Here is a 14,955-nt window from a genome sequence, read left to right as displayed (position 1 = left end):
ATAAAAAAAAAACCTAGTACAAAATTTCTAGCAGGTGGATGTCACAAAGTAGATTAACGATTTTTTTAAAGGAAGATTTGTGGGGTTTTTATGTACTAAATGTTTAATTTACAAAAAAATAAGGCACTTAATGCCATTCTATTTTGCTTAAGTCATCCTGTGGGGTCAGTGATGGGTAATTTTGAGGTTTGCACATAACTTTTTTGTATTGTGTGCGGGTGCATTTGCACATTTTATCATAATCATTAAGTTAGGGTCACGTCTCCAGAGCACTTTTAAGAGCACCTGCCAACAAAGTCCTGTGTGACAAAGGGGCTCTAAGAGTTAAGCAAACTTAGGTTTAAGAACACCTGGAAGGGGTGGGTCCAACAACCATTTGACCCCAGTCTGATGACAGGGGCGAAACAGGTCATACTCAACCAAAAATTTGAAAAAAGGTTTCTCAGCTATTAAGGCTAGTGTGGTTTGTTTAACATTTCTTTCTAATAGATTGGCACAACTGCCCACTTTTTATGTAGTCATGGTTCTGGAAGTATACATCCTATTAGTTTTCAATGACTATTTTATTTTTCAGTGCTACTTTATTTTCAAATTACTAATATTAGCTGATAACCAGTATGGTACCAATATGTAGTGCATCCCAATTAATGAGTATTTTTTTTACGTTACTTTATTACTTAATTTTTTTCTTTCACCAAATAAAATTTAATAGCCAAAAAAAAAAGTATCCATCCATCGCTCATCGGTCTGTACACTGGAGTTATATTGCTGTGATTACCTCTTTAAATACAGTGTTGTCTCTGATTGGTGGATCTCATTTAAGGATTATGGGTAGTGTAGTACTTCAAAGACTATTCAACGATAAAATGCTTTGTTATATGACGTTAAAAATTAGAAACATATTTCATAATCTCAGAGGTAGTTTTTTCTTGTCTGTAAAAATCAGTTTCTCTATGGAAATTCTCACTTCTGCAACCTAGCTCTTCTAGTCTATTGTTAACATTTAATTTATTAGTATAAAATTAAGTTCCAAAAACTTTATTATAGTAACTAAAAATATACAGTATATATTTGTAGATGACTACAATAAAAATAGTGTAGTAGTATGTCCACACATCATCACTGAATATAAATCATGCTTTTGGATCTTTGTGATGGTTTTTAAAGTGTTTGTGTAAGTATCTTCCTATCATAGTCTCTCTCTCTCTCTGTGTGTGTGAGTGTGTGTCTCAGTGTGTGTTGGTCCCATTAACCCAGTCTCCTATGTCAAACAGATGCGACACAACATAATCTGCGTATTGTCCATCGATCAGTTTGGCCGCATTGTTTTTGGCAAACCAGCAGTCTACGGTCTGCTTTCCAGAGTAGATTCGCCTGCTCTTCTTTATGACGGCGACAGTACGATCCTTCACCTTTAGTGCGGGGTAACTGTGTAAAGTGATATTTTCCCCTTGTGTTTCCCGTGTGATGTTTTCTCCGGCCATGCTGAAATTTCCAGGAAGCTGTGTCAATCCAATCTCTTCATACAGGAACTGGCCTGTAAGTACAGAAATATGTCTCTCTTTTAGTATGTATACAATCTGCTCCAAAACCTAGTAACACAAATCCTAATTTTGTAGGATCACAACACTTCTGATCGCAAGGTTTCCTATTGAAATGACTGGATTTCGGAGAGCAACGGTAAATGTGAGTGCAAGGCAGCAACACTTGTATCCTTTGTGTAAAAAGCCACACCAGAATTCACTGCTGCAAATTCAATGAGAAAGTTAATCAAAGATGGCCGACAAAGTGAGAGAAATGCGGCCTATAAATGAAGTATATTTATACGCCACAGTTATCTCACTTTGTCGGCCATCTTGGATTACGTTTTTTAAATTCATTACTAAAAAGTAGCAACAAAAAAAGGTTGACTCATTCCAATTGACTATTTTATTTGGTATACTATGCAGAGATGTATAAAGTACTAGAAACCCGGACTTGAGTAAAAGTACAAGTGCTCTATCAAAAAAGTGACTTGAGTAGAAGTTGAAGTGCTCTTTAAGCACCACACTTAAGTAGAAGTACTAAAGTATTCAACATTTTTTGTACTTAAGTATTGCAAGTAGTTTCTTTTAAAATTCACTACTTAAGTACTAAAAGTAAAAGTACAAGTATTGTGTCATGTAATTATTAAAGAAAGCAGTCAAAAATTTGAACTAGCAATCAAATAAGGCGCTTTGGCGGGATACAAATTTACTTTTTGCCGCCTAAATTTGCCGCCAAAAAAATTTCACTGCAGGATAACCCCTGCATTAGTTGTCAATGTGTGTGTCAATCAATACCATTACCCTATAAAACTGGCGTGTGATTTAGGCAGCATGAAAGCCAACTTGCAACGAATGATTCGTAAAATTTTTATAATTGTAACGAGTAACTAGCAGAACATTAAAAAAATATCGAAGTAAAAGTATTACATTTATTGAAAATATCTACTGAAGCAAAAGTAGAAGTATGAGAAAAAACAATACTCTAGTAGAGTACAGATACAGCATTTTAGTACTTGTTAGCTATCACATTGTTAGCTTAGCAACATGCTAACATCAAAGTGTAATGGAATCAATAATGCAACAGAAGTCCTAAAACTCCTTCTAAAACCAGTATAACAGCATGGCCAGGCTGAGACACCAGTTAACCACCTTGCCTAGGCAGAAAGATAGCTCACTAAGTTTGACAACAGTGTGCTTAGCTTACCTAACAACCCGTGTGTATCCTTGCTCAATCCTTTGCTGTTAGCGATGTAAAATCCCAGGTGATCTCGCTGATAGGGCGCTGGATTTTTGTAATGGTGGAATAAGATGACAAATTGGATATTTCCTTGGATGGTTACAGTCAGGTTTGCGTTCGCAATGAGGACCACAGCCAGGTTGGTGCTTTCAACTGAAATACTGGAGCTGGATGGTAGGATCATTCGGTCACGGTCGTCCAGTATGACTTTTTGTGGGGTCACCTCAATGTAGGAGCGCCTCGGCTTATTGGCTACAATAGTTATGCTGTTGAAATATGTCCTCTGTTCTTTATGACTGCCGGCTGGGGCAGGAGCACCAATCAGCGCACCGTTCACAGTCACGCCTATATTGGAGACAAAATATGTACATTTTTATGGTTTTATAAATTGAACACGTAATACACGTGCGCATGATGTCACCATTTTCACAAATTCTCGTCGCATTTTAAAACCCGCCTTCAAAAGTTTGCTTTTCAGGCTCCCAAAAGCTATTTTCGTGCAAATGAATGGCCAAAATGCATAAAAATATTAAGTTTTATGTTGAAAACAGTGTAACATGTCCCCTGAATCTTTATAAAATATTGATTTTGGTATAAATGAACAACAAATCAAACCACAGTGATATATAATGGCGCACTGAAGTAATTAAGCAAAATTAAATCATTGAATTGGGTATTGTCATTGTACTGAAGCCAAATAAAATTATTATTATTATTTCTACCCTAGCTAATTTTATTTATTTTATAAAAATATGGGTTACACCATTTTTAAACAATAACTATAATTATTACACATGAATAAAAATATTATACATATAAAATATAAATTACATTTATAATATTCATTATTTTTATTATAACTATAGATATTAAATATTGAATATTTATTTGGCCAAGAATTGGCAATAATGCAAAGCTGTATAGTTTTGTTGTTTACCTGAGTGTTTATGGTCAGTCACCAGTCGCAGGATGTGTCCTGGCTCCCCATTAATGTTGAAACACACAGTCAGTTTACTTTGAGGAATCTCCACCACAAAATGAGGGTCACCATCAGCTAAAGACAGATAAGATGATGATGTAGGAGGGTCACCGTGATTTTGCCAAGTAAGACATGTTGTTGGATCCTGGAACAACATTCCTGTCTGAAAATTTAGTCCTATCCCTAAACCCAACCCTACCCATAAGTTATCCCTAAAATCAGAGAGGAATGATATGTGAATAGCACTAATGTAGAAGAACCTCACCCTGGTTCTAACCCTAATCTTGATTTAAACAATAAACTTGTCCCTCAAATTTAATTGGTTATTGAAATGCTGTTCCAGGATCAACAAAGATGTTTATCCAGGAACATGTCACATTTGGTGCAATCACCTTCACAGAAAACATTTTGACTTGAAAATGGACCATTTGTAGAACATTGCATAAATATATGATCCCACCCTGCCCCATTATTATTGACTTGGAATTGTTGCATGAAAATAAATCAAATTATGCAAGCTCGTTTTGTGCAACCCAAACAACCCCTGTGAATCCTCTCATTTTTAAAAATGCAACATTTTATATGAGATCACAAATCATGCCAGCAGAAAATTGCTTTTCAAAGCTTTCAGATTTAACTGGAATGGAGGGCAGTTTTACTCATCATAGTACAAAGAGTGAAGAACGAGTTACACCCTGAAGTTAAATACTTAGGGGTTTGCCTTTTTTTTCCCCATCAGCCCCTCAAACACAGGCATGTGAATTAGAGCCCGTACACAACTCTCAGTAGCAATTAAATGCGCTTTGATGAGGCCACTTTACCTGAACGCAACAAATTACAAGCCGCACAGTTCGAGTGAACAGACTTTTAACTACACTCACACACATTCACACTGAAATGCAAAGCAGATGTAGAAGAAAATGGAGAAATACCGGATGTTTTGGATAAGGTGACAGACTTTTTGGCGGGTTTGCTGACGCCACCTGGAGATAAATGAAAAACAGGGAAATCGTCATGGATTGTTTGAGTCACCTTAATATTTTCAAGACCGATTGTGTAATGGCAATCGTAATGACCCTGAATCTGATCTAAAACAAATGTTTTGCTTGCTGTCCAATTAAAATAAACACACTTGTTGCTTTGGCGACTGCAGAAATCGGCTTGGGCGGTTCAGTTCTCTGCGTTAGACTGTTGTCGTCTTCTGACAGCTGATTGGACGACTCGGGAGGGGGCGGAGCCTCTGTGGCCTCCACCTCTGTCTGTGCTAAAGTTCCGTCGGCCAGCACTTGTGGTTTCTCCACTATTATTTGCGTGAGCGGCGTGAGGAAATGATACTTTAACGAAAGATTTGTAGCGTGTTGCGTGTAGTTTTCCCGCTCTCCGCTCGTCTGGCTTCGCAGTCGTCCTTTTAGCCCGTCTTTAACGCTCAGGTATCCCCACAGTCGCTCCACATAACCGTCCGCGTTCGGACCCACCTCTGCTTCCGCTAGCCGCCGTTCGGTTTCCTGTTCTCGCTCGTGTAGCGACACGTCTTTCTCCAGCACGATGCTCTTCTCGCTGTTGCTGGCGGTCACCTGAACGTGCAGCGAGTCTGCGCTGCGATCGGTCAGTTTTCCGGCTACAACGAGCTCAGAGCCGTTGAAGTAGTTCGTGAAAAGGTTCTGGGTGATGTATTCCACAGCATCCTCGGAGTATTCCACCCGGATGTCGGATAACAGCGGAGTGCCAATCTCATCGTAGAAGCTATAGAGAGTTAGTAGATGACAGAAAGGAGAGGGGGAAAGGAATAATAGTGTAAACATGCCATAGTGTTGCTTCAGCTTGTGGGTTAATAAGTCATGTATTCCTTACGTTAAACTTGTTAAGCTTTTAGAGTGGGGCCCATTGTGTAAAGATTTCTGACTCCTAATGGCATCTCATGTAACTTTTGACCTTTAACCTGGACTTTTTGTCACAAAACACCACTCGACATACTGCAAGCAGGGCTTAAAACTAACTTTTTTGTTACACCTGCCAATGGCCAGAGACTTAAAAAAATTTACCGGCCAATGCACCCATAAATATTTTTTTCCCAGCCATGAAACAGGCAGTTATGACAACACATTTGTAGATACCAATGAAAATACACATTTTCCAGGTACAGAAATGTAATAAAGTAATCCAATGTAAAAAAACAACACATAGATTAATCTTAAGTTACAAAAGTTCAGTCAAGAGCAGTGAGTGTTTTTTCTTTGTCTTTAGTTGTTTAATTAACATTATGGACAGGCGGCAGCAGGCTTATATTAGGCTGCTGTCACTTTAAGACCTAATGAATAGATCCAATATACTGATACACATGGGATTTCTCTGTGAGTTTGTTCACTTAATCATCTCGGAACACAAATGAAGATCTTTTTAATAAAATCTGAGAACTTTCTGTGCCTCCAATGACAGTCTATGCAACTACTAGGGATGGGCAACGATTAATCGCGATTAATTGCATCCAAAATAAAAGTTTGTGTTTACATAATGTATGTGTGTAGTGTGTATAATTAATTTGAATATATAAAAAACCACACATGCATGTATATATGTATATATATATATATATATATATATATATATATATATATATTATATAAATATAAATATTTGATATATTAATAACACATTTTTCTTAAATATATACATGCATGTGTGGTTTTTTATGTATACAAATTAATTATACACACTACACACACATATATTATGTAAACACAAACTTTTATATTGGATGCGATTAATCGCAATTAATCGTTGCCTATCCCTAGCAACTACCACCTTCAAGCCCCAGAAAGGTAGTAAAGACATCATTATATAATCCATGTGACTCCAGTGGTTTAACCTCAATTTCATGAAACAACGCAAGTACTTTGTTTGCGAAAAAAAACATGCTTTACCAATTTATTCACAAAATAATAATCTCCATCGCACGTTCACGAAAGCACCACGACAGATGCGCGTTGTGTTGACGCGAGAGCAGACGTTGTGTGAATGCCCGTTGGAGATTAATTTTTTGTAAATAAAGTGGTAAAAAAATCTTTTTTAGAAGGACATGAGGTTGAGTAATTAATGACAGAATTTTCATTTTTAGGTGAACTATCCCTTTAAGATATAACTGACTATGCTTACGAGGATACTTGCCAACACGGACATTTTAAAGCGCAAGAAGACGTGAACGAGAGTTCAATTCAGTATTCACACTGTCTGAGACACAGACTTCTGGCACGCGCTTCAGACGTTTTAGGCCATCAATATGTACTTACATTTATGAGTCATTAAATCATGTTTAAAGGGTTAGTTCACCCAAAAATGAAAATTAAGTCATTAATTACTCACCCCCATGCTGTACCAACCCCGTAAGACCTTCGTTCGTCTTCGAAACACAAAAGAAGATTTTTTGATTAAATTTGAGAGCTGTATCACTACCACATAGGCTCCTAAGGGACTGGCTCTTGACGGCCCAGAAAGGCAATGAAGAAAATGTTTAAATATTCCATGTGACTACAGTGGCTCAATTATAAGTTTATCAAGCGACGAGAATACTTTTTGTGCGAAAAAACAAACAAAAATAACGACTTTATTCGACTATTCCTTTTCTTCCTTGTTGGCCTGAAACGAGACTTCCTTAGATTTCCACGACTTTCTGGGCCGTCAAGAGGCAGTCCCTTAGGAGCCTATGTGGTAGTGATTCGGCTCTCAAATTTAATCAAAAATATCTTCATTTTTGTTCCGAAGACGAACGAAGGTCTTACGGGGTTGGAACAGCATGGGGGTGAGTAATTAATGACTTCATTTTCATTTTTTGGGTGAACTAACCCTTTAATTTGGACTTTGACGTGGACCCCCTATACCTGCATTATATGACTGACAGACAACACCGGTTTGACCGAAAAATATAAAAATTGAAAATACTGCGGAAACAAAGACACCTACATCTTGGATGCCCTTGAGGTAAGCTAAAACATATCAAAAATTAATTTCAAAGTGAACTATCCCTATGAAATAGATTGTTAATCATTTAATCATGTTCATTCATAATCCTTTAAACCAACTGAAATGTATTAATGTAGTAATTAACATGAACCAAGATATTTATAATTGCTGTAAAAGTTGTGTTTATTGTTTGTTCATATTAGCTATGCAAAATAAGGGATGATATGAAGTCATCTGGTCATAATCACAAAATAAATCAGGATCCTGATTCAGAGAGATCTCATTTGCGCTTGGATACTGTATGTATTCAAATAGGGTGCGCCAAGTTGGATGTCAATGGTGGAATCAATTGGTGATCCTGACATGACAATTTTTTTCCCTCAGAAGAAAGTCTCATGGGTTTAGAACAACATGAGGGTGACTACATGATGACAACATTTGTATTTTTTGCCTGAACTTACGCTTAAATTAGATTAGTTCACGAATGTTGTTAATGGTGGTGACCACACGTTCCTCACCCTTTGAGCATGACGCTGGCGTCTGCGTCCTCTGGGATTCTCCTCATGGTTCCACAGTTCTCCAGGGACATCCTCTCCAGGAGCCTGTAGTCCACATCATCCCCCATCCCAATAGTGAAAAGGCAGAACTTCTCCTGCACTGCTGCTTTGGTGTTGCCAATGATGGTTGGACTCTGAACTATGCCCACTGTGGGTCGCCCATCGGTCAGGAAGATGATGAGCGACACGCTGTTGTGATGCGACTCTTCTTTGCTTGACAAGTAGTCACTGAGCAATGCCGAGCCTGTCTGAATTCCACCGTTGATGTCGGTCCCTGAGGAGGTTTAAACAAAAGAGAAAGTGAGATCAATGTTGTTTAAGTCTGTAACAGGGAGTGTTTAGGAGTGTGTAAGATTCTCTACCTCCAGTGGGTGAGATCATGTAGATGAACTTCTTGGCATCACGTATATTGTTGGGTGTGACGGGCACCAGTTTGCCCGGCTGCCACACACGGATGCGATTGGAAAAAGTGACAAAATTGAAGTGATCGTTGGGCCGCAACTCGCGTAGGATCGTAAACAGAGCTTCTTTGGTCTGCGTGAGAGATATTAAAAAGAGAACTGTTGAACTCTGTCATTTTGCTATGAGATGGGTGTGTGTATCTGTGTGTCCAACTATGAGATCATAAGAACCAGCTGGGGGAAAGAAAAAAAAAAGTGGCACAATATCATTCCCTCTTTGAGGGAACGGCCCACAGCAGTTCTGAAAACTGAAATGCTGAATATAAATGTGTGTGAAACTGTTTGCTTCAATCTGTGTCGACGACAGAGTATGTTACCTGTCTGATTTTGGTTCCAACCATGGAGGCGCTGGTATCAATCACAAATACAACATTCTTTGGCACGACAGGCAGGTCTCTGGGAGCAAAATAGTGCACAAAATGTCCATCTAGCACCTGAAAGAGAGCAGGCTTTCAATATTTGTAATGTGTGTGGACAAACAAGCAATGAGCTCAGTGAACAAGAGGAGTTTAAAGTTTTTAGTGACTTCTGAATTAAAAAAATTTAACAAAATAAACTAAAATACTAATGGAAATCACTGACACTGCATGGATAAAGACAATAAAAGTACACTTTAGTCCGCAGCTTTTTTGTTCTGTTTCTGACATTGCATTACGCTGAATCGCATATCATATCACGCAAAACCGTGCAAAATTATACTTTGCTCTTCAATTGTTAATGTTGTTAAAGTATTGTGTGACTACTTGCTTAATGTCCTTCTGATGTGTATTCTTGTAAAAAGCAACTTTTGAAAACTGGTTTTAAATTCTCTGTGTAACTTACAAAAACTCAAATTTCTGAAAATGGTGACGCGTTTAGTCTATAGGTGCATAATTTTTCTTTACAAAGTGACATCGCCAACTACTGGCCTGGCATGAGTAATGCAGCGTTTTAAACGTTTTCACGGATCCGTGTGAACGGGGCTCATTTTTACAACATTGTCGTATATATGCGAAATGCAAAGGAACAACTTTCCAGTTTTTAGTACATACACTCTAAAAAATGCTGGGTTGTTTTAACCCAATTTTGGGTCAAATATGGACAAACCCGAAATGTTGGGTTAAAAATGTAATGTAAAAATTTAACCCAACGGCTGGGTTAGTCCATATTTGACCCAAAGTTGGGTTAAAACAACCCAGCATTTTTTAGAGTGTAGTTGTCATGAAACGCCAATTGCGTGATGCAATCACGCATCATCAACATGGACCAAAATCTCAGAGGAATGTTTCCAGCACCTTGTTGAATCTATGCCATGAAGAATTAAGGCAGGTCTGAAGCCAAAAAGGGGTACAACCAAAGCGGTCGGTGAGTGTGTATTTTTTGTAATGTTTATTATTATAGTATACATATATTATTTTAATATATGTTAATATGATATTATTCTATTTAAATCCACCAGAATGTACACCATAATAAGTTGTTTTATGCACTGCAGCTTATCTATAGGTAAAATAGCAAGAAAAAATATACTATTTCTAATTTAAGTAATGCTTTTCTTGTACTGCATGTAAATATCTGTTAATAATATAGAAATATTGTGTGAATGTGTACCTGTATATCGCCAATGCCATTTTCTCTCTCTACATCAAAGCGCACCACAAATTCTCCCAGCATCCCATTGGTGGCAATTTTGGCTTGCTGGGCGATGTTGGGAGTGAAGCTGATCTTGCAAATGGATTCATTTTGCTTGACTACTGTGGAAACTGGTGGTCCTACTTTGCCTGGGGCAGAGCAAGATGTAAACAATGGTAAATCATGCACTATTTTACATTAACAACCTGTCAAAAAACTTTATTACAGATTTAACGCTGAAAAGTGGGAAAACTGGAATTTTCTTGCAGCTCTTCAGGCAAAATTTTGCAATGTTGTCAAATATGTTAATCCATACCAGTGACAGCACGTCTAAATACAAACTCAAGTATCAAATTGGATGCAGCTGTTTACCATTTGGTTTCCCAATGCCATTGGAAGAAGGAGTTTTGCCATTTCGTAGGGGTAATACTTCCAGATAAGTGATACGGGAATGCTCTACAATAGTAACGCCCACGCTGAGTCTGCTGACCAATTGCATTGGCCTAACACTGGTCACATGCTCGTAGCGGCCCAATCGTCTCTGCAGCAGCTCTTCGTAGATCAGGAAGAACACCGCACGGTTGCGTCCAGGAATAGTGACCTCCATTCGAAACAACTCCATCTCACCCTCACTAACAGGGAGAGAGGAAATCATTACTCTGGAAATGTGATCTTCTTGCCAAAGGAATCTGTCACAAGGTTTGCCAAACCACATTATGATTTTTTGGGGGGAATATATCTCTGATTTCGTAGTCATATTTCTCATTCACTCACAAGCAAGTGAAATACACATTGCATTGCTAAAGTACACTTTGCTTTCTCAGGCTTAGACACAAGGGGTGCTATAGCAAGTAAGCATACTACATCTTGCCACATTACTCTTTTTAATACAACTGTTGTCATGGAGCGACAGTTTAAAGATAATCTGCATTTTGTTTATTGTAGAACAATTGCCACCATTGGTCTCTACAATCAACTTAGGCTTGCAATGCTTTTGGGAAATGCAGCCCAGGTAAGTTAAACACCAGGCATGTTTTTAACTAGATGAATCACATCACGTCACAAGCACAAGTTTGCACACTATCTTCACCTCTGCTCTGGTGTGTCCTTGTTTTTCTTGCCATTGTTTTCTCCTCCTTCCTTCTTCATCTTCTTCTCCTTTCCCTTCACCTGGCTGGGAAAGACTCGTCCTCCCACAATCCTTTTGCCACCATACCAACAGCATGAAATGAGAATTTTTATTAGTGCCATGGAACAAATTGCGGCAATAGGCATATAAATCTTTCTTGTGGTTAATCATAGTACTCGCTCAGGCCCTTCAATAACCTCTGTGGACTTTCTTTGGAGACTGGGGTCAATGACCACCAATTAACAGCCCAGTTCCAATAGCAAAATTTAGCGTATTATCCATAAAGTGAATAGACCTTCTAGATAACCAGTCATTCTCATGGTCATAATTAATTTTTTTTTTAAATAATGTCAGATAAAGCCAGAATGGGGACACACAGACTCTAAAAATGCTGGGTTGTTTAAATCAAAAGTTAGGTCAAATATGGACAAACCCAACTATTGGGTTAAACAATTTAATATAAGACTTAACAACGTTTGGGTTTGTCCATATTTGACCCAACTTTGGGTTTAAACAACCCAGCATTTTTTAGTGTAGTGGTGCCATTTTCTTTGAGTGACCCACAAGAGACATTTCAATTATGGTTCTGGTATTTTCCAATGATGTATGTATTTCCACACTTACATGGTAAAGTTGGAGATGTATGCAGCAGAGGGGATGTGGAACTGAAAGACACCCTGAGTGGCAGCTGAGTGTCTGTTAAGCATGCTACAGGACACCGCAGTGAAGGCATAGCGGGAAATGATGGTGGTCTGGACCGACAGCTCCTGAATGTGAGGTTTAGTTTCCTGGCAAAGGAGAGCAAGTTAAGAGCATCATTAAAATATAGCCTGGGTGATTATTTAGAATAGTTGCTCTGAAAACATGTGGCCAAGAGGTTTGACTAAAGATCTGGGCTGATTTCTAAATAATTGTTGGGTTATGTCCTTAAAAAACATGCATCATATAGTTTCTGCCAAAATACCAATTATTGTTGATAAAACGGAAGTAAACTGTGGTTAAAAAAATAGTGAAGCATAATCACACTAGTAAGTTACCGCAATATAACCTTTCATTGAACAGTTTAGGCTTTTCAGCCAAATCGTTCAAGGAATTGACAAAACAGCAAAATGTAAAAGGTAAGATACATAAACAAATCATTGTTTGGGCCAACACATATAGTATTATTTCATTTGTATACATTCATAACATTTAAAAACTCATGTCCCCCATTAAAAAATGTAACAATTTATCCTTATTTGTTTTTTTTTTATTATCATGAATGTTAAAAGACAAAACTGGTATCATCCGAATCACACTTTTGTTTAATTTGGCCTATATGGTATGTAAACTTTTTATCCTACATATTAAAATGGTAATATCACACTCTAAAAAATGCTGGGTGGTTTCAAACCATGTTGGGTCAAATATGGACAACCCTAACCGTTAGGTTTAAAATTTTTATTTAAAATTTTAAAACAAAGGTTGACTCAAACATGGGTTGTTGTAACAACTCAACATTTTTTTCTAGAGTTCGCGTAGGATTGTAACACTTTCAATGTGCATAATGGAAAGATTGAATAGAATGGGTCAATAGGGCAAGCCCACACAATTGTGAGAGTGATTAAATAGTATTTTCTGTTTTGAATAAATGAAACTGTCGGTTCCCAATTGTGTTAATTACAGCTTCACCACCTGTTACTCTTCATTCCGGTTGTAGTTTGTAACTGAAGAAGACGAGACGAGACGTAGACGACGATACAGATAAGTTGTTGATTTCTAACCTGCTCCCCTTTATAGCAGACAAATATGGGAATGAAATATAAACTACAAAGTGTGAAACAGATGGGTGGGGGAAAAAACTACACAGTTATAGACGTTGAAAAAAGTGTTACACGGTCAGCCGCTGAAGATAAAGCATTGAGAGTTTCTATGTTGCCTTAATATATTAAAGGCAGACGTTAATTCAATATTTCCTAATTCAAAATGACTGTTTAACAGTCTCACAAAGCTTTAAAAACAGGTGTCGCGCGCATTTACCTTGGATAGTAGCATTTTCACCTGCCGCGGGATTCTGAGAGGAGCCTGAAGACAAACGTGAGAATGGTCAGATCCTAGAAATAATTGGCGATGTTTTCATGTATGAAATTCAAGAAGAAAAAAAAACATACTGCAGCATTTGAATCCATGTCAGAAATCATGTATTCTTCTTCAAAGTCAACATCCTCTGAAAATTCAGTATCCTCAGTTTGGCACTGAAAAACCGGACACAAATACAGGACGAGGACTGTGAGCAGCATCTTATTCTTCTGCACTGCCACTGGCTGCTCTCCCGAGTGGGTCGAGTGTGCTCCTCAGTGGTCCTGGAGTGTAATCGAGGCGGTTATTGCGACCCACCCATCCGAAGACTGTGTAGTGAAGTGTTTGGGAGGGCCTCCAGTGTTTTTGGTGTCTAGACCCTTGCGACATTCTCACTCATTTGTCTGGCAAACATGAGATTGGCCTCTATATTATAGTTTTAAGGCTGTTATGGGCATTGGGCACATTGGGGAATATAGCCTAGCCGGGTAAAAGAGCTGGCAAGGGTATCAATAATTTTAATGCACTTTTTTGCAGTTCCACATATGTCTTTATTTGATCTATCCATAATACTTTCATAGGCTAAAAAAGTACAAAAAAAAACAATAATATAAAACAAAACAATATTTATTCATTTTTTAGAATTTTTTTCTTTCCTATTTTTAATGCAATTTGGAGATATTTTGTTGTTTTAATCTAATTTAAGTATACATTGAATTATATAACACAATCTTCACATTCTTTCTCTTAAATACAAAATAACTCTATTACATGCAAAAACTGTTGGGTGTCTCTCTCGACCTCGTGTGGAAATATATATGTATAACATGATGTTTCATGACTCTTGCCACTAGATGGCTTTATCTCTATGGAGCAAATATTGTTCTGCATTGTAAATGTGTTCAAATCTAACCACTTCATATCGAAGGACGTGTTACTGTTTTTTTTTTTTGTTAACCACATAAACTCCCCAAACCCAGTATTATTTTTTTTTTTAATTTAAAGTGTGTATTCAAAGTTCAAGGGTGAAAACCATTCCAATGAACACTCAATTTTTAAAAACAATTTAAAAATAAAAAATTTGGGTCAAAATGACCCGAAGAGAGCATAAGGGACTCACTATTACTTTTGCAAAAAAAAAAAAAAATTAATAAATAAATAAAAATATTAAGAATCAGGATTTAGGTTGATGCATCAAAAATATTATATAAGCTTGCATATTTCAACGAATAAATGTATAATTAATCATGTTTTACTCATTGGTGCTATTTCGTAAATTCATATGATCAAAATAAATAATTCGGTTCGATAACAGTTCGAAAAGATTTGATCATAATAATACACTCGCTTTAACGTTGGCAGTCCTAAGCTTTATTGCATAATATCAAAAATTGTATTATGCATCATCAATAAAAAATGTAGTGTATTCAGAAACAAATG

At 37.4% G+C, this 14,955-nt stretch overlaps 1 protein-coding gene across 1 annotated transcript; it reads right to left on the bottom strand.

Annotated features, from left to right (window-relative positions):
• Nucleotides 1-75: 75 nt before the first annotated feature.
• Nucleotides 76-13,807, bottom strand: itih5 (inter-alpha-trypsin inhibitor heavy chain 5). The gene is made up of 14 exons (XM_039668553.2): nt 13,608-13,807; nt 13,477-13,521; nt 12,082-12,245; nt 11,419-11,529; nt 10,701-10,960; nt 10,308-10,477; nt 9,035-9,151; nt 8,619-8,790; nt 8,218-8,530; nt 4,875-5,485; nt 4,675-4,725; nt 3,701-3,817; nt 2,731-3,108; nt 76-1,537 (listed from the first exon to the last, which is right to left on the bottom strand). Exons 1-14 carry the CDS (start codon nt 13,734-13,736, stop codon nt 1,230-1,232), a joined length of 2,946 nt encoding a protein of 981 aa, XP_039524487.2. The 5' UTR covers nt 13,737-13,807; the 3' UTR covers nt 76-1,229.
• Between the last annotated feature and the right edge of the window lie 1,148 nt (nt 13,808-14,955).

The sequence above is a fragment of the Pimephales promelas genome, chromosome 24 (genome assembly GCF_988280905.1).
Source record: "Pimephales promelas chromosome 24, fPimPro1.hap1.1, whole genome shotgun sequence".
Classification (NCBI taxonomy): Eukaryota; Metazoa; Chordata; class Actinopteri; order Cypriniformes; family Leuciscidae; genus Pimephales; species Pimephales promelas.
Note: the sequence above shows the minus strand (reverse complement) of the source record. Positions and strands in the feature narration are given on the sequence as shown.

Excerpts from the sequence above, each read along its gene's own strand:
- itih5 (XM_039668553.2), bottom strand. The coding sequence starts at position 13,736 with ATGCTGCTCACAGTCCTCGTCCTGTATTTGTGTCCGGTTTTTCAGTGC. Across the intron at positions 8,531-8,618 it reads CATGATCTCACCCACTGGAG|GGACCGACATCAACGGTGGA; the intron begins GTAGAGAATCTT and ends AAACCTCCTCAG. Across the intron at positions 4,726-4,874 it reads TGCAGTCGCCAAAGCAACAA|GTGGCGTCAGCAAACCCGCC; the intron begins GTGTGTTTATTT and ends ATTTATCTCCAG.